At 52.4% G+C, this 18,717-nt stretch overlaps 1 protein-coding gene across 1 annotated transcript; it reads right to left on the bottom strand.

The window, feature by feature from the left end:
• Positions 1-1,641: 1,641 nt before the first annotated feature.
• On the bottom strand, positions 1,642-13,851 carry PIN1 (peptidylprolyl cis/trans isomerase, NIMA-interacting 1). Its single transcript, XM_052642994.1, has 4 exons — positions 13,728-13,851; positions 11,213-11,425; positions 3,083-3,193; positions 1,642-2,268 (listed from the first exon to the last, which is right to left on the bottom strand). Exons 1-4 carry the CDS (start codon positions 13,849-13,851, stop codon positions 2,159-2,161), a joined length of 558 nt encoding a protein of 185 aa, XP_052498954.1. The 3' UTR covers positions 1,642-2,158.
• Positions 13,852-18,717: the final 4,866 nt, after the last annotated feature.

Genomic DNA, 18,717 nt, shown 5'->3' with positions numbered 1-18,717 from the left:
GGATCCAGGGCCTGGATTCTGGGCAGGAGCAGGTGGGTGGGAGTGTGGAGCAGGTGACAGAAGCCCCAGCTTCTGCATTATGGATGCTGAGAGGGCTCCAGGGCATCTTTGTCTAAGAGCAACTTTCTTTTGTGTTTGGGGTTTGGCTGCTGCTAGACCAAGGAAGAGGGAGGTCCATGGAGGCAGGTGGGGACCCCCAGGGTCACACAGGACACACACCTAAGGACAACAGGGGGCACATGTTGCATCCCTGCTTCAGGAAACTAAGATCCCGTAAGCCAGGTGGCAAGGCAAAAAATAAAAAAAATTCCCTGCCAGCCCCACACAGAAAAGTGCACCCCCACCCTCTCCCTTCCCCAACAGCACCTCAGGTGCCTGGGAGCTCAGGGAGACCTTCCTTGGGCGTTTGGTGTTAAGGGGCACAGGCCCACTTCTCAGGTGGTACTTTGGAGGAGGACCCTGCAAACCTTTCTGCCCCGAAGTGCTCATTTCCAATCCTTCCCAGAGGCTCCACTGGACCAGGAGAGGGGGGCGAAGACTCCCCAAGCCCCAGAGAACGGCAGTGGGGCCTCTGCCTGCTTCGTGGCCCCCACAGATGGTGGCAGAAGGGTCTGTCTGGAGGGGCAGCCAAGCAGCCAGAGCTGAGAGGAGGCTCATTAAACCTTCTTAATGACAAGTGTGCTGGCAGGCAGAGAGCAACTGCTCCAGAAACTGGCCAGATGGGAGTCGGCCCAGGTGACTATTTATGAGCAACTCAGGCCTGTGTTAAGAGACTCAGCTCTGGGGGTAGGGGGATTCTTCCTTGGGGTCAGGCCAGGCAGGGCTTATTTTATTGGATTCCCAAGCCCTGCTAGCCCACCACTCCAAGATCCAGGCTGGTCCCCATTAAGTGTGTGTGTAGGGTGCAGAACGGACATAACCCCTTCTCCAACACACCCATGAACCCCTTGACTGACCTCTGAGCCTCCTGCCCAGGCCCGGATCCAGGGGCAGCTGTGAGGAGTCATGCAGAACAGATGGGCCACGCCCCCAGCCTCCACCTGAAGAGTCCTGCCCCCTCCCACACCTGCTGCAGGGATTCCTTCTGCTCAGTGACCCTCCCCTTACCATGTTCCAGCACAGAACTCCCCCCACCTGCCACCGGAAGGCTAGGCAGGACCCCTGCTCTCAGAGACATCTGGCAGTGGCCCTGCTCACTGGCCCCCGTTGCCATGGTATTAGCATCTGCAGAGGTGCCTGGGTCCTGGCAGAATGCTTACGGTGACAGGGAAGTAGGCATCGGAGTGTTGGGAGTATTTTGTTCCAACTGAAGTGGAGTGTGTTTGGGGGGGGCACGGCACCGAGAGCACCAAGGGTGAATGGGGACTTCACTCTGGTTCCCTGAGGATTTTCCTGTTCCACCTGACCTGCTGAACCCAGAGCTGTGCGGTCAGGGCCCTTGCATTCTGGAACATTCCTGAACACCCAAGTTTGAGGACCGCGGTTGTTCCACTTCCCTGAGTCTGCTGCTGCTATGAAGCACCCCAGGCCCAGGGAAAGGAGCAGCTTCCCAGGGAGGGAACATGGCCTGGACACCTGACACCAGGGGTGGTGGGAGATGATCGCTGCCCTGGGGGTGGGTAATGACATGCCAGACAGCAGAACAGTGGTTCCAGGTTTAATCAAGGGTGGGGAAGGCGCTGCATGGCTGCTTAGAGGCCCCATAGCAGCCAGCAGCCTGGGCCCCACGCGGAGCGTCTGCTTTTTACAACTGAACAGAGGAACACGGCCCAACCAGCAACAACTCAAGGCCCACCTGACCCCATCCTGGACCTGGGGTGGCACAGGGGCAGCTCAGCTAATTAGGCCTTCTCTTTGGGACAGGTCACCCCCAACCCTGGCTCTGGGAGCCCAGGGAGCCTCTCCACCCTGTGCCCTTCTGAAGTCGATTCCTAAAGGGGAGGGGGGTCTAGCAGGGACAGCCCCAATGGGAGCGGACAGGGAGCACCCGGTGGTGAAGGGCCCCCTCCCAGCCATTCTGGGATCAATAAATACTGTGTGACAGGAGAAGGGAGGGGTCCCCACTGGTTGGCCGGCAGCAGGGAGCGGAGTCTGCGGGCCCAGCCACCCCGTCCCACCCGTCTCCCCCAGGGGGCCAGGCCTGGGCCATCCACACCCCTCACTCCGTGCGAAGGATGATGTGGATGCCCGAATCTGTGAACACGGGCCCGCTCATCTCCCCTGTCCGCAGCGCGAAGGAGGCGTCTTCAAATGGCTTCTGCATCTGACCTGGGGGAGGAAGCAGGAGAGATGGCGGGTGGGGTCCAGACCTGCAGGTGGGACTGGGCAGACGGGGCTCCCACTGCGCCCCCAGGGCCCTCATTCTGACTCATCCGTCATGCACTTTCCGGCCCTGTCACGGCGCCTGAGCTGGGCGCAGCTGGGGGCGGCAAGGCTATTAGGGAGGCCCCAGGAAGCTGAGGACAGCATGAAGAAGGAGGCAGAGTGGCTGTCTCCTCTGTGCACTGAGAGAAGCTTTACCGAGGAGCTGGTCTCCCTGGCCCACAGCCCCTTGCTGGATCCCAAACACCCCTCAGCCTATTTTGGGCCCTTCCTTGATGCTCTAGAGACCCCAGGATGAAGGGGGGAGGCGGCAGCGGCCTGGTTCCCTCTGCTCCTCCCTTCCTACAGTCCCAGGTGGAGAGGCCTGAACTTGGCAGGGTTGCTGATCTGACCCCCTCCTCCCCTCACTCCTGGTTTCTCCACCCAGGAGGGCGGGCAGAGGATTCTGGGGGATGTGCTCTGGGACTCTTAGGGGCCCCAGCTTTGCACCTCAACAGGAAGAGAGGGAAATGGCAGCAAACACCCACCCTGGTGGGTCTGTGATGGGGACAACTGAGCAGAGAGACACAAAGATGGATGCCCCACCCGGAGAGAAATGCCACCACCGGGGAGAAGACTCTGCAGCCTGAGGACGGGACTCTGCTGCCACCTGGTGGACCCCAGGGGACAGTGCGACACGGGCCATCCCTCTAGGTGGGGTGCAGGTGCCAGTGGGTCAGAGGGTCTTGCTGGGGTTCAGAGGTGCCCATTTTTTGCGCACCTCTGCTGAAGGCACCCAGGTCTCCCCTGGCCTTGGCGGAGCTGCAGTCGCTGAACTGTGAGGCCAGAGATTCAAAGTCCTCCTCTCCAGACTTAATCTTCTGGATGTAGCCTGCAAGGGGGACACAAAGGGAGGCGTCCTCGTCAGGGCGGGTGGGCGGAGGGTTCTGGGCAGGGCAGCACTTCACTCAGAAAGGAGCCCGCAACCCCTGCCAATCGTGTGTGCATGAGCGTGCATGTACAACCACAGCCGGAGCCATACACACCCATGACAGGCATGCACCCCATGACCCTGTGGTGACCTCAAGAGCAGCTGGTCTCCTACCCAGTCCTACAACCCCTTCTCTGTAACCCCCCCTCCCTACTCACACAGGAACACATAATGAACATGGCATGGCCTCTACCTACCCCCACACACTGAGAGAAAGTCTACCTCCAGGCTCTGCTGGGGAGGACAGAAGGCAGGACGGACGTTACAAAGCAGCACTGGGGGACTTCCCTGCGGTCCAGTAGTTAAGACTCGGGGCTTCCAACGTATGGGGCACAGGTTTGACCCCGGTTGGGAATTAAGATCCCACAGAAGCACAGCAAAGAAAATAAAAATAAGGGACACTGGGACGCCCCAGGGCAGTAAAAGGAAAATTTTCTAGAGGCTTCTAGGACAAAGGCAGGAGGCCATAGCACTAGCCCAGCTCTGCCACAGGAGATGGCTGAGCCCTCAGCGCGAGGGCCTCGGTTGTCCTGTCTGTCCAAAGTGTGAGGAAGGCCAGGGCCACTTCCTGGGGTGTCATGAAGAACCCTGGAGGCGGCCTGACCGGGACTCAGCAAGGGACAGGCGGCAGACTGCGCCCCCGGGGCAGCTGACACGGCTCTTCTCCCAGCTGCCCTGATGGGGTGAGTTGGCAGCGCACCAGATTCACCCTCTGTGCAGCCCAAACTAGATACCGATTCTCCCTGGGGGGACAGGGAGACCGGGCAGATGGGAGGGAAGGAAGAGGACTGAGGGAAAGGGCTCCCAGCAGAGGGCAACACCACGGAGACACTTCCACCCATGGCTCCCGTCTGACCTAAATGAGGCTGTGACACGCCTGGCACCTTTCTGAGCACCACATGGACGCTGCCGATTAATCCACTTGGTGCTCAGAGACCCACACACCCAGCCAGACCATCTGCCTGTCGCTGAGCTGGTGGGAACTTCACCTTGGCCCACGGATCTCCGGCTCCAGTCTAGCCTGTCATTGTCATCCATCCGTCCGTCCAGGACGCTATGGCAGCACACCTGTCACCCCACTCCCCCATCTCACTACAGGCCACGGCAGTAACTCGTGTCCTGGCATCTGATCTGCTTGGCTGCTTCCACAGCTGTTCCCGTGACCCCTGCCTGCCCTGTGTCCCTGCGCCTCTGAGCCTCGACCATCGGTCATTTGCCAGCCGGTCACAGGGACACGAGGCACAGTGCCAGGTACTGAGAGACACCCGGACAAGTGGCACCCGCTGTCAGCATGCTGTCCTCCCTTCTGCGGGGCCCTGCCACTCGGACTGCCCTGCTTCTTTCTGACCTGCGTGCCCGTCTGCACCTCGTGGTCGGCGCTGTCACTGCGCTGTGCTACCTGGTCAGACAGGCTCTCAGATGTGACACAGCCCCGCTCCCTGTGGCCTGCATGCTGCGGTGGCTCTTTTTGGAGGGGGAGTTGGTGGGGGGAGGCTGCACCCTGCAGCTTGTGGGATCTTAGTTCCCTGACTAGGGATCAAAGCCAGGCCCTCAGCAGTGAAAGCCTGGAGTCCTACGCACTGAACCGCCAGGGCAGTCCCTGCAGTGCCTCCTGCTGCGAAAAGCCGGGTGGGCTCCCAATAACCCCCGTGGCTGCCAAGTGGACCCCCTGTGCCTGACACATCCACGGGTGACTCGATCTGAACTGGATGGCACAAGGATTCCCCTCCATCTCTTCCTCTCCCTGGATTCTGGTTATGTCCTCAGGCTCACCTGAGCAACACTGAGATACGTTTCCCAACTCCCTACCCCCAGCCCCCCCACCCCCGCCTCCTGTCTGGACTCCAGTAAACCCAGCCAGGGAATCCTGAGTGCAGCACCCCCCAGTGTACCTGCCTGCACCCAGGTACTTCGTGGGAGCACTGCTGCATGGGCCCAGCATTTGGGGAGTCAGCCCCAGTCCTGAGTCTTGTTCAAGCACCCCTTGCAGCATCCTCCAGCCACTGGGGCTGGGGGCACAGCTGCAGGGATCCCTGAAACTAGGCAGCCTGGCAAGGACACACAGTGTGTGTGCACGCAAGCAACAGCAGCCTAGGAACTGAATAAAAGCCAAGCTTTTCTCCCCATCATTCATAGCACTCACGTTTTCCTGTGATCAGCAGTTCTCAGAATATATTCTGCTACAGGACTTCCCTGGTGGTCCAGTGGTTAAAAACCCGCCTTGCAAAGCAGGGGACATGTGTTCAATCCTTAGTTGGGGAACTAAGATCCCACATGCCTCCGAGCAACTAAGCCCATAAGCTGCAATTAGAGAGTCTTCATGCTGCAGTGACAGATCCCATATGACCCAATGAAGAGCCCACGTGCCTTAACTATGACCTGATGCAGCCAAATACATAAATACATTTTGTTTTTTAAAAGAAAGAAAATATTCTGCTTGGATGGGACCCTGATTTTTTTTCTTACTTTTTGGCCACGCCCCACGGCATGTGGGATCTTAGTTTCATGACCAGGGATCAAACCTGCGTCCCCTGCATTGGAAGCATGGGGTCTTAACCACTGAACCACAGGGCAAGTCCCTGAAATGATTTTTTAAAAAGAAACAAGACTTCCTTTCTGAGCTCTCCTTTCTAAAACTGACCTTTGGGAGTCTGGCCACAAGTCAAGGTGAAAAGCTAGGGACTTCCCTGGTGGTCCAGTGGCTAAGATTCCACGCTCCCAGTGCAGGGGCCCTGGGTTCAAACCCTGGTCAGGGAACTAGATCCCACATGCTACTGCTAAAGATCCCACATGCCTGCCTGCTATAACTACTGAGACCCAGTGCAACCGAATAAATAAAACTACGTATTAAAAAAAAAGGTCCCCCAAAAGCTCGCTCTTTCTCCATCACATGCACTGAGGTAAGGCTGGGTGAGCACAAAGAAGGTGGCAATCTGCAAGCCAAGGAGAGAGGCCTCAGAAGAAACCAAACCAATCAACACTATGATCTTAGACTTCCAGCCTCTAGAACTGTGAAAAATAAACGTCTGTGGCTAAGCCACCCAGCCTGCAGTATTCTGTTGTAGCGGCCAGAGTCACACCATGATTCCAGGGACAGTGAGTGAACAAGTGGAGTGGTCTCTGACTCTAAAGAGGTTTAGAGACAAACTAGGGAAAGGGTCTGGACAGGGAAAAAGGTGATGGAATTAAGTCTGCCTTCCTCAAGACCCAAATTCCAGGGATTACCCTGGTGGTCCAGTGACTAGGATGCTGTGCTACCAATGCAGGGGGCCAGATTCGATCCCTGGTTGTGGAAGCAGACCCCACATTCTGCAACTAAGAGTCTGCATGCTGTAACTAAGGATCCCGCATGCTGCAACTAAGACCAAGCACAGCCAAGTAAATATTAAATATTTAAAAAAATCCAAATTCCAGGAGGGGCTGTCTAGAGACCAGAGACCCCAGCCTGAAACCAGGAGCCTGGAAGGGAGCCGCCCACCATGAGTGGGGACACTGGGTGGAAGGCGCTCACTAACCCTCCAGACCCTGGGCATGGGGTACGGGGATGGGACTCACACTGGGGCCTCTCTGCGACCTTGGGCACGTAGGGATGGAGGAACAGGCAGGGAGGGCTTCTCTGTGGCCTGGCTTCCTTACACAAGGACACAGGCAACGACAGGCAGCCAGTCCCCAGATCCCTGACAAGCCTCCGGCCACAGCCCAAGAGCTGCAGAGGAGCTGGCCCTGAGAAAGAAGCCTCAGCAGAAAATGTGAACACACTGGTTTTCAAGGCAACTGAGGAGCACAGGTTCTAAATGGGTACGGAGGGACCCAGGCTGCCAGTGGCAGACTGCGCCACCGAAAGGCTGATCTCGTCATCACCTGGAACAAGCCCATGAGAAGAGGGGACGGGGGAGAAACAACCTTCTTCATGAAAGAGGAAACCAGGCCCCGGTGCCCAGAGCTTGCTGACCTGGCACATGGGTGTCTGGTAACCAAGTGTACCAAAGTCTGCGCCATCTTACTGCACCCTCATAATGACCCCTGAGGGGGCCCATCTCAGGACACTAAGACCATATGCCAATGTCAGTGGAGGGTCTGCATGCTGAGCCCACCAGGCCTCCCATGTTCTGCCCCAGAGCTCCACCCATGGACCATTAGCAAGCAGGAGAGGCTGCGGTAGGCAAAGGCCTTGTCCTGACCCTGGTCCCCACCACACACAACTACATTACTGGGGTTAAGGCTCTACCACGCAGACAGCATGACACTGAGCCCACTGCTCTGCTAAGCGTTCAGCGGTCGGCTGGCCCCTGGATCTTCAGGCCACCCTGTGCCCATTCTACAGATGAGGCCAGCTGAAGCTCTGAGAATGAAGACACTTGCTTGAAGCTACACAGCTGGCTTCCCTGGTGGCTCAGCTGGTAAAGAATCCACCTGCAATGCAGGAGACCCCGGTTTGATTCCTGGGTTGGGAAGATCTGCTAGAGAAAGGATAGGCTACCCATTTCAATATTCTTGGGCTTCCCTGATTGCTCAGCTGGTAAAGAATCCGCCTGCAATGTGGGAGACCTGAGTTTAATCCCTGGGTTGGGAAGATTCCCTGGAGAACGGAATGGCTACCCACTCCAGTATGCCGGCCTGGAGAATTCCACAGACTACAGTCCATGGGGTCACAAAGAGTTGGGCACAACTGAGCAACTTTCACACAGCTGGCACTGAGATCCACCTATGGGCCAGTCCAGGGTGGGTCACACTACCTCTGACCTTACCTGCTCCCTGCCCCTCTCATCTATCACCCAGTCCTCCTGATTCCGCCCACTCAAGCTCTCTAGAATCTACTCCCCCTGCCTCCTACCCACTCCAAGTTCAAGTCACACTGTTTCTAGCTGCAGTTCCTCCCACGGCCTCCACCAGGGCCCCTGGCACAGGGAGGCATGTTTGACTCCTGCTAACACTTCCGAGTGTACACTGATTTAAGGTGAGGCCCCAGGGCCCATGGATACCCCTTCCCCAGACCCAAGCTGACCTCAGTACCCCCGGGCTCCCACTGCAGTTGCCAGCCCCACTAGACATGTCGTTGTCCCTCGGAGATGGGACAGGCGGCACCACTCCCAGGCAGGCCCTACAGCCCAACAGCTATTCTTTCAAGTGATGCTCAGATGTCCCCATGTCTACCTGCCACCTCTGGCTGGGACTGTCCCCCAGGCTTCTGTCTCTGGCCTGCTATCTGCTCAACCCAGATGCTCTCATGGTTGCCTCGCCAAAGTTCCTTCCTCCAGCCCTCAGACTTAGTGAGACTCTCCCCAGATTGCGCCTCTTCCCAAGTCCCCTCAGCCAGTGACGACATCTCCTGCCACTCACTCTCCAAGTGCCCATCACGTCCTGTGCACTCTCACGTGGTCCAGAAGCCTCAGAACTGGGACCACTTGAGCTAAAAGCATCCAAGAGGTCATCTCGTGGTTTCTTCTAAGCATCCCGCCACATCCTCTTCCCCTGAGTGGCAGCCAGACCCCACTCAACACTTACTGCTCATTGCTGGCCCATCCAGCCTGGGCCTGGGCCTTCCGGCTTTCCTGGCCTGTCACCCTCCAGCCACAGCTCTTACTGAAAAGCCAGACTGTAGGGCCCTTCTCCCAGCATCACGTGGCCATGTGTTTCCTGCAGCCTCTGGAAAAGGACCCAAACTTTTGGCCTCAGCTTGGGCCCTTCTCCACCTGGCTGGGGCCTGCCCAGATAAGTTTCATCTCTCTTCAGTCCCCTGCAGTCTTCCCCTGAGTCCTGCCTACAGCCCAGCCCCAGGCCTTCATTTCCGCCGCTTCCTCTGCCAGGATCCCTTCTTGCTTCCTCTGGGTTCAGGAGACCCAGATGTGGGCGCTACTGTGGGCCAGGCTTTGTGTCCAGTGTGCAGTGGGAAAAGAGAAAGACCCAGCCCCCGTCCTAGGGAGCTCGGGAGGCAAGCTATTTTTTTTTTTTCCTTTTTTTTTTTTTTGGCTGTGGTGGATTGAAGCATGCAGGCTTCTCTAGTTGTGGCATGCAGATTAAGTTGCCTCAAGGCATATAGGATCTAAATTCCCTGACCAGGGTTGGAACTCACCTCTCCCGCACTAGAAGGTGAATTCTTAACCACTGGACCATCAAGGAAGTCCAAGGAAGCTCTTTAAATCTGCCTTCAAGATTCTGTGCAAAAACTTGGCTCCACTCTACAAGGCTGAGAGGTGGGTGGCTAACAGGTGCCACTTATCATGCTGGGGACTGTATGGAGTGAACAGGTATGGGTGTAGGTGTGTGTCAGTAAAATCCCACAGGCCAGTTATGTGGCACAAAACAACAGCTAATACGGACTAACCATGCCAGGCCTGTGCTAATAACCACCATCATAATGGCCACCAGCGATTACAGAACACTTACTAGATGCCAAGGGCTGTTACTCGTGCTTTGCTGCACTAGGGCTTCCCTGGAGACCAGCAGATAAAGAATCTGCCTGCAATGCACGAGACCTGGGTTCGATCCCTGGGTCAGGAAGATCCCCTGGAGAAGGAAACGGCAACCCACTCCAGTATTACTGCCTGGAGAAATCCATGGACAGAGGAGCCTGGTGGGCTACAGACCACGGGGTCACAAAGAGTCGGACACAACTGAGCGACTAACGATTTTTTCTCTTCACCCTATGTGGTGGGTCCTATTATCTTAACACTAACTTTGTAAGTTAAAAGACTGAGGCTGAGATGTTAAGTAGCTTGCTCAAGGTCACACAGCCAGGACCTGGTAGAACTGGATAGGCACTCAGGCTGTTTGGGCAGGAGTGAGGCACTGGTTCTGTGGGGTTGGAGGGCCTGGGAGGTGTCTGGGATCTCTGGTGAGAGAGGCTAAGTGGATGATGAAACCACACTTGTGATCCAGACCAGCACTGTCCAACAGAACTTCCTGCAAGGATGGAAATATTCTCCAGTTGTGCTGTCCAAAATGGCAGCCTATAACCAAGTGGGACTACTGAAGAGTGTAGCTGGTGTGACTGAGGAACCAATCTTTAATATGACTTAAACTGAACTAATTTACATGAAAATAACCACATGTAGATAGAAGTGGCCACACTAGATAGCTCTAGACCAGGATGCTGAGGACTACAGCCCTGGGGTCAAATCCTGCTGTTTCTGTAAATAAAGTTTTATTGACACATGACCACGCCCATTTGTTTACACATCACCTGCAGCTGCTACGGAGTTGCCAAGCAGAACTGACAGAGACTGTATAGCCCACAAAACCTAAACTATTTACCATCTGGCCTTTTAAGAAAAAGTCTGCCTACCAACTGCTGCTCTAGACTGTGGAGCAAACACAGAACTTAGCGTCGAACAGCCTGCTCAGAGCCAAATTAATTCACTGACTCTGTTGTCTAGTTCTAACACTGCTACCTTTCCAACCTCCCTCCTGACCCATCCACATACGTGCCCCAGGACCCTGCTTGATAACACTACTCTCCAGGATAGCTCCCACTGAATGACGACCCACACACAACTGTGTGCCATCCATTACACCATTTCATCTCACTGAGCTTTCACAATGGCCCATGAAGGCAAGGAGATGACGACGTCCATTTGACAGAGGTGAAAACCAAGTCTCAAGGAAGTGACGTGAATCTCTCAGGGTCAAGGAGCTCCTAGGGGCATAGTGACCATGTGAACCCAGGTCTGGCAGCCACAAGGCTGGGTCCTCTCCACCAACCTTGGCCCACTCTCACACACCAGCTGGGGAGGAAAATGAGAGGCAGCCATGGAAGCCAGGCTCATGCCACCAACAGGCACTTATAGGTCGGCCAAGGCCACAGCTGACAGCTAAGCTGGCTGGGGTGGAGCATCTCATGTGATTTCTGTAAAGCTTGCACTGCCCTTGGGGAGAGGGACTGCCCCCTTCCCCCAGGCCTGGTCTCCAACCCCAGCTCACCATTGATCAGCTCCAGGGCCTCCTCCTTGGTTCGGGTGATCTTCTCCTGCCGCCAGGATGAGGGTCGCCGTGACTGGCTGTGCTTGACCAGCAGGTGTGAGCAGCGGACCCTGGTGGGCTCCCCTTGTCCATTTTTGCTGCTGCCACTGCTGTTGCCACTTGGCCGCTCCCACTGGCTGGCATTAGTGATGTGATTGAAGTAGTACACCCGGCCTAGAAGGGGGGGTGGGGTACAGAATTCAGCTGGGACCTGCTCAGTGCATACCACCATCAAGCCATGATATGGAACTGGCCAACAAGATGCCTTCATTCAGCCAGCCCACTGCTGTCCACCAGTGTCACCAGGACTTAGGGAGCTAACCCTCTAGGTGAGAGGCAGACAGACAATAAACAAGCAAGTACGACCACATAATAACTTTGGTCATTAATAACTTCAAGGGGGGAAAATAATCCAAGATGAGGAAGAGAGGTTCAAAGCATGCACTCAGCAGCCAGACTCCCTGTTCAAATCTGCCACACACTCCCTGTATGACTCCCTTCTCCGGGCCTCAGTTTTCTCACTTGTAAAATGGAAATAACAGTACTTGCCTGAATGGTTTTTGGAAGGACTGTATGAGTTCACATCTGTAACGAGTTTAGGATAGCACTTGACATATATTAACACATTATCGACTGGGGGATTTTTGCAAAAACTAACGCCTGTGGCTGGCGATTATAAATGAATGTTGAGACACTCCAGTCAGTAACATTTGGGTAACAAAAGACATACTAATACATCTCTGGTCAAACCATGGGCTTCCCAGGTGGCACAGAGGTAAAGAATCTGCCTGCTAATGCAGGAAGCAAAAAAATCTTGGGTTTGATCCCTGGGTTGGAAGATACTCTGGAAGAGGAAATGGCAACTCACTCCAGTATTCTTGCCTGGGAAATCCCATGGACAGAGGAGCCTGGTGGGATAGTCCATGGGGTCACAAAGAGTAGGACACGACTGGAGCATGCACATGTTACTGTGAGGCATCTGGTCAGCTACTAGTACCTCCAAAACAAAGCAAGGGGTGTTTATTCTGCTGCATAAACTGTACCCACGTGTGTCACACACAAAAGCTTTGTCCTTTTCCCCTACCCAGTTACAGAAGTGGGGTCCAGCATTACTGGGGTCAGATGTTATCCAGATACTAAAGAGCATGGAGTGAGGGCTGCCAACAAGAAGCTTGAAGTAGGACCCAGTAGAGATAGGGTGTCATTCCTGGAGCAGAGTCTGCCCGGGGTTACACGGAGGACTTGTCCGAACACCGTGAAGGGCTGGATGTCACCCTCAGGGAACACTGTCAGGACTGAACTGGGTAGAAATGGCTGGAGTGGGAGCCCCAAATTGGGCAGAGCATTGGCTTTACATTGTAGGTCACATCCATGGGTCAAGGCTGCAGGGTGGGGTGGGGGGCTGGTGAGAGCTGAGCCACTGACTGCCTCAAAAACACTGGCAATGGGTTCCATCTCCCTGAACCTCAGTTTTCTCATTTGAAAAGTGGGGGTGAGAGAATAAGGACATCAAACCTCCACAGGGTTAATGTGGAGAGTGGATGGTGCTGTATGCAAAGTGCTCCTGATGTTCAAAAAATCAAATTATTACTGCGACAATGACTGCTAGGCTCTATGGAGAAAGAAGTGTGAAATACTGGAACCTGCATCTTGGTAGTTTGCAGCAAGAAGGGTAGGGGGCTCTGGAGTCAGAATGACTGGGTCCGAACCCAACCCCCACCCCCTGAAATCAATGACCTTGGGCGGGTTCCTTGCGTTTTCTGGCCTCGAGTTTCCTGATCTGCAAAACGGGGGTAACAATTACCTCTCTCCCAAAATTATGGCCATTTAGAGAAAGCAAACACCCAAAATGCTTGGAACTATGCTTGGTCCTGAGATAAACGTTCCCTATTCTTGACATTATTATTGGGGAAAAGTCTTAAGTCGGGTTCCGGAGCACAAGGGCAGTTCTCAGGCAGAATACCACCGGCCGGATATCGCAAACTCAGAATATGGTGTGGATGGTAGCGAGCGTATTAGCAGAAGGAGGTTGTATATCCGAGGCCGAACACCACCCTAGGGCCCCGCCCTGAGCATGATGTTGGGGTGTCCTCCCCAAGGGGTCCCCACCCTGGGACCTGCGGGTTGCACAGACGTTCCCTCAGGACTTCTGGTGCATTAGGCCGAACGAAAATGTCAGTCAGATCGGCAGGGCCAGGGCCATCGCCTGAGGGAGTGCCGCGGGATCACCATCCCCCTGCCACCCCGGGAGCACCCTGGAACTCCCCGGCCACGCCCCTTGCCTCAGTTTCCTCGGGATTCCCCTCTCCTCAGGCTCGCAGCCCCAACAGGGTGGGCCGGGGCCGTTACCCGGGGACGACGCGAAGGAGCCAGGACCCCACGGGAACCGAGCGGCGCTGCCGCGCTCGAGGGACAAGCTCGAGCCCTGCTTCTGCGGGCCCTCGCGGCCCCGTCCCAGCCCCGACCCCCGCGGCACCTGAGCTGCGGCTCATACGCTTCTCCCAGCCGGGCGGCAGCTTCTCCTCGTCCGCCATCTTCCCTCCTGCCGCAGAGGCCGCTCCGCCTCCGCCGCACCGCCTCTGCCGCCCGCGTCCGCCCATTGCTGCTGCCGATTGGCTGAGCCCGCCCCGCACGGGGTCCTGGCGACAGCACTCATTGGGCACCCTAACTGTCCGGACTGACTCTCTGGCTTCCTATTGAGCAAAAGCGGGGGTGGGCGGAGCCTCCCACCTTTAATCTGGGCCCCGCCCCCGGTCGGCCTCTCCCAGGTCCCGCCCTCTTCCTTTCCTCGGCCGCTAAATGGTGGGAAAGGGACGCGAACTCGCCTTATCAACGCCCTCTGCTGAGCTTCCAAAAGTTCCGACCCCTCCTTTGCGTCCTTCGCCACAGAGCCCATCCGATTGGCTACTACTGCAGCAATTCCCGCCTTCCTAAACCATAGCCCGCGGGCTGAAGCCGCCCATGCGGAAGTGTCTGGCCTGTGTGGAGGTAACCGCAGCGAAGGAAGTTCTTGAAAAAGGCGGTGCTGCCTTTGCTGTTGCCATCGCAACGCAGTTACCTTGGTGATGAGCAGCTAAGAATCCAGAAGCCTATATTTGGCTCCTCCGTTCTCCCTCGTTCCACTTGTTTCCCCAAGATGTCCAAAACTAGCCCACCTCCTTTTAATTTTTTGTGCAAAATTCTTTCCCTATTTTACTGACCCAAACACCTTCCATTTCCTTTGAAATCTACTTTACTTAACTAATTCCCTCCCAGTTTGGCTTCTGCCTCTGTCCTGGGTGACTCGTGGGTGTTGGCATTGCCATTCAGATGAGGACACGGTGGCTTTGTGGGTGGAAATTAGTGGGTGGAAGCGCGGGTGGGAGGATAATAGCTCAGCTTGAATCAAGTTGCTTTTTAAATTTATTTTTTATTGAAATATCAGTTGAATAAGTCAATTTAAAATGAAGGCTGTGGCACTAAACGGACATTGAAGAGGTGGTTGGAGACCTAGGGCTGTAGATTTACGTGGGAATCGGGACACCAACAGGGAAGAGTTCAACTAAAGTTCATCTATAGGAGGAGGAGAGTGAAAAAGCTAGTTTAAAATGCAACATTAAAAAAACTAAGATCATGGCATCTGGCCCCATCACTTCATGGCAAATAGATAAGGGGAAAGTGGAAACGGTGACAGATTTTATTTTCCAGGGCTCCAAAATCACTGTGAATGGTGAGTGCAGTGATGAAATTAAAAGACACTTGCTCCTTGAAAGGAAAGCTATGACAAACCTAGACAGGGTAGAGACATCACTAAGCCAACAAAGGTCTGTATAGTCAAAGCTACAGTTTCTCCAGTAGTCATGTATGGATGTTGAGAGTTGGACAATAAGGAAGGCTGAGCGCCAAAGAACTGATGCTTTTGAATTGTGGTTCTGGGGAACACTCAAGAGTCCCTTGGATTGCAAGGAGATCCAACCAGTCCATCCTAAAGGAAATCAGTCCTGAATATTCATTGGAAGGACTGATGCTGAAGTGAAGTTCCACCTGATGCCATCACTTTGACCACCTGATGTGAAGAGCCAACTCACTGGGAGAGACCCTGATGGTGGGAAAGATTGAGGGCAGAAGAAGAAGGTGACAGAAGATGAGATGGTGGGATGGCATCACTGGCTCCATGGACATGAGTTTAAACAAACTCCAGGAGATGGTGAAGGACAGGGAACCCTGGTGTGCTGCAGTCCATGGGATTGCAAAGAGTTGGACACAACTTAACAACTGAACAATATAGCATACAACCTTATGTAACTGTTAAAAAGAATGAGGCGCAGTGACATGAAACACAGGGAAACATGTCTAGGACAAATTAGAGGCAGGATGCAGCTGAAAGTTAAAAGCACTCAGGAACCAGATTGCTTTGAGTTCAAAGCCTGGCTCTACCACTTGCTGTGACCTTAACAAATTACTTAACCTCTCTACTTCAGCTTCTCCATCTGCAAAATGAGAGTAAGGAAAAAACATGTCTCATGAATATCCTTGATGTAAAGATTAAATGAGTTCATCTATAGCAAGCATTCAAAAACAGTGTCTGGTCCATAGCAAGGGTAGGTATTGCTGGGTGAAAAAAAAACAAAACAAAACATAGTACAGCATAGCAATTATAGTATGTATGAAAGCATAATAAGAGACTTCCCTGGTGGTCCAGTGGCTAAGCCTTTGTATTCCCTAAGTAGGAGGCCTAGGTTCAATCCCTGGTCAGGGAACTAGATCCTACATACAGCAACAAAGACCCAGTGCAGCCAAATCAATATATATTAAAAAAAAGAAAGTATAATAAAACCAAAAAGATCAACAAAAATTAACTTTGTATATTATTAGAGTATTATAATTAACTCAAACTGTATAAAAATAGTTGTGTATCACTGAAAATTTCTGGATTTATCCAAATATGTTAATGACATACTGGTTGGTGATGCAGGTGAAGGAAGAAATGAGGAACTTAAGTTATAACATTCTGACTTTTTTAACAAGCATGTATTAGCATAATAATAACCATAATCTTTTTTTAAAGATAATTTTAGATTTAGGGCTGGACTGCAAAAGTAGTATAGTTCTCAAAGTCCTTTACCCAACCATCCCTTATATTAGCATTTTACATAACAGAATAGAGGTTGTCAACCAGGGGTGATATTGTTCCCCAGGGGACATATGGCAAGTTTAAGACATTTTTGGTTGTCACAAAAGGAGAGAGATGCTACTTGCATTTAGTGGGTGGAGGCTGAGGATGTTACTGAACATCCTGCAATGTACAGCCTCCACAACAAATAATTATTCCCCCAAATGTTAACAGTGCTAAAACTGAGAATTTCTGCCACAGAATGATGATGAAAACTAAGAAATCAATATTGGTCCAATACAATTAACTAAACTATATTTTAAATAAAAGAATTTCCTGTTTCCCTAGTAATATCCTCCTCCAGGATGTGACCATTTCTAGGTCTTTCCCTGTCTTTCATGATCTCGATACTTTTGAAAAGTACAATGGCTTTCATTCTGATGTTTGGACATGATGATGTCTGTCCAATATTTTCTCATGATTTATTGAGGTTTGGACTTCCCTGGTAGCTGAAATGGTAAAGAATCCACCTGCAACGTGGGAGACCTGGGTTTGATCCCTGGGTTGGGAAGATCCCCTGGCAGAGGGCATGGCAACCCATTCCAGTATTCTTGCCTGGAGAATCCCCATGGACAGAGGTGCTTGGTTGGCTACAGTCCATGGGATCACAAAGAGTCAGACACAACTGAGCAACTAAGCACCACTAACACATACATCATTGGAAAGGACACCACAAAGATGATATGCCCTTCTCAGTGCATTGTGCCAGGCAATTAATGACGCTGCAGTGTATTAGTGGTTGTATTAGGGTGTCTATTGCTGTTTGACATGTTAGCCTACAATCTAGTGAATTAACATTTGCCATCTCAGTTTCCATGGGTCAGGAATGGAGTAGTTTAGCTGGTGTCAGCAGGAGCGGCTATAGTCTTATCCCAAAACTTGACTGGGCAGGATCTGCTTCCAAGCACCCTCATTTGGTTGCTGGTAGGATTTAGTTGCTAACAGAATATGGAATTGAGGACCACAGTTCCTCACTGGCTATTGGCTGGGGGTCAACAAGGCAGCTCACAACATGGTATCTGCCTGGCTTTCATCAATGAGCAGGGCAAGATGGAACGTTTCACAACCTAATCTGAGAAAGGATATCCCATCATTTTTGCTATATTGTTAGAAGTCAGGTCTGGCCTAAGAGGAGGGGATTACACAGTAGTATAAGTGTGGTCCCAGCTCATTAGGGGCCATCTTAGAGATCACCTCCCACACTTGTGGTATTTTTCATCACTTGGTTAAGACAGTATCTGAACTATTTTCCCTTTTGTAATAAGTAAATACTTTTGGAAGATACTTTTGAGTCTGTGCAAATATCCTTCTACTTAAACTTTCACCCCCCAATTTTAACATCTATTAGAGCATCTTGCCTACAGCAATTATTACTATGGTGATGCAAAGATTGGTGATTTTTTTTGAAAAAGCATTGGTGAGTTCTTATTTTCTTCTTTCCTTCTACAATTAATTGAAATCTACTTGTAATGAAGGGTTGTCCCTTCTTCCCCACTCATTTACACTTTTAGCTATTTATTTCTATGAACATGGGCTTGAGTATATTTATTTTATTCTTCGGGTTATAGTCCAATGTTATTCTTTTGTTGCTCAAGTTTTTCTACATTTGGCCACTGAGAGCTTTTTCACAGGTTGGTCTCTGTGCTCTTTCAACATGCTTCCATCTTTTTTGAGTACTTCTTACCTCAAGATGCTCCACCCTGAGCTTGCATTTTCCCTGCTCCAGCTCAGGAATCAATCACTTCTCCCAGAAACCCTGGTTCCTTTTATTGGAGAATATTGTTTAGAAACCAAGATCTGGGGCTTCCTTGAAGGTCCAGTGGTATAGAATCCACCTGCCAAAGCAGAAGACATGGGCTTGACCCCTGGCCCAGTAAGATCCCACATGCCGTGGAGCAACTAAGCCTGTGCACCTCAACTACTGAGCCTGTGTCTAGATCTCAGGAGCTGCAACTACTGAGCCCTCAAGCTGCAACTACTGAAGCCTGTGTCCTAGAGCCTGTGCTCTGCAACAAGAGAAACCACTGCAATGAGAAACCCGTGCACTGCAATGAAAAGTAGCCCCCCACCACAACTAGAGAAAAGCCTGAGCAGCAATGAAGACCCAGCACAGCCAAAATAAATGAAAAGTAAAATTATATATATAAAGAAACCAAGATCTGGAACTATTGATACTGGGGTATCACTGCTTCTGGTCCCTCTAAATGGATAAACAAGGAAATGTATGTACATATGCACATATCTGTATTTCTATGTATGTTTGTAAATGCTTTAAATGAAAATCATGAGTTCATATTGATGCCTCCAACTCTAA

This window comes from Budorcas taxicolor, chromosome 7 (genome assembly GCF_023091745.1).
Source record: "Budorcas taxicolor isolate Tak-1 chromosome 7, Takin1.1, whole genome shotgun sequence".
Lineage (NCBI taxonomy): Eukaryota > Metazoa > Chordata > Mammalia > Artiodactyla > Bovidae > Budorcas > Budorcas taxicolor.
Note: the sequence above shows the minus strand (reverse complement) of the source record. Positions and strands in the feature narration are given on the sequence as shown.

What these genes read in the sequence shown, in the direction of transcription:
- PIN1 (XM_052642994.1), bottom strand. Translation starts at nt 13,851, where the DNA reads ATGGGCGGACGCGGGCGGCAGAGGCGGTGCGGCGGAGGCGGAGCGGCC. An exon ending in GCGTATGAGCCGCAGCTCAG is followed by an intron (nt 11,426 to 13,727) that starts GTGCCGCGGGGG and finishes CCCCCCTTCTAG; the next exon opens with GCCGGGTGTACTACTTCAAT. An exon ending in GGCCCTGGAGCTGATCAATG is followed by an intron (nt 3,194 to 11,212) that starts GTGAGCTGGGGT and finishes TCCCCCTTGCAG; the next exon opens with GCTACATCCAGAAGATTAAG.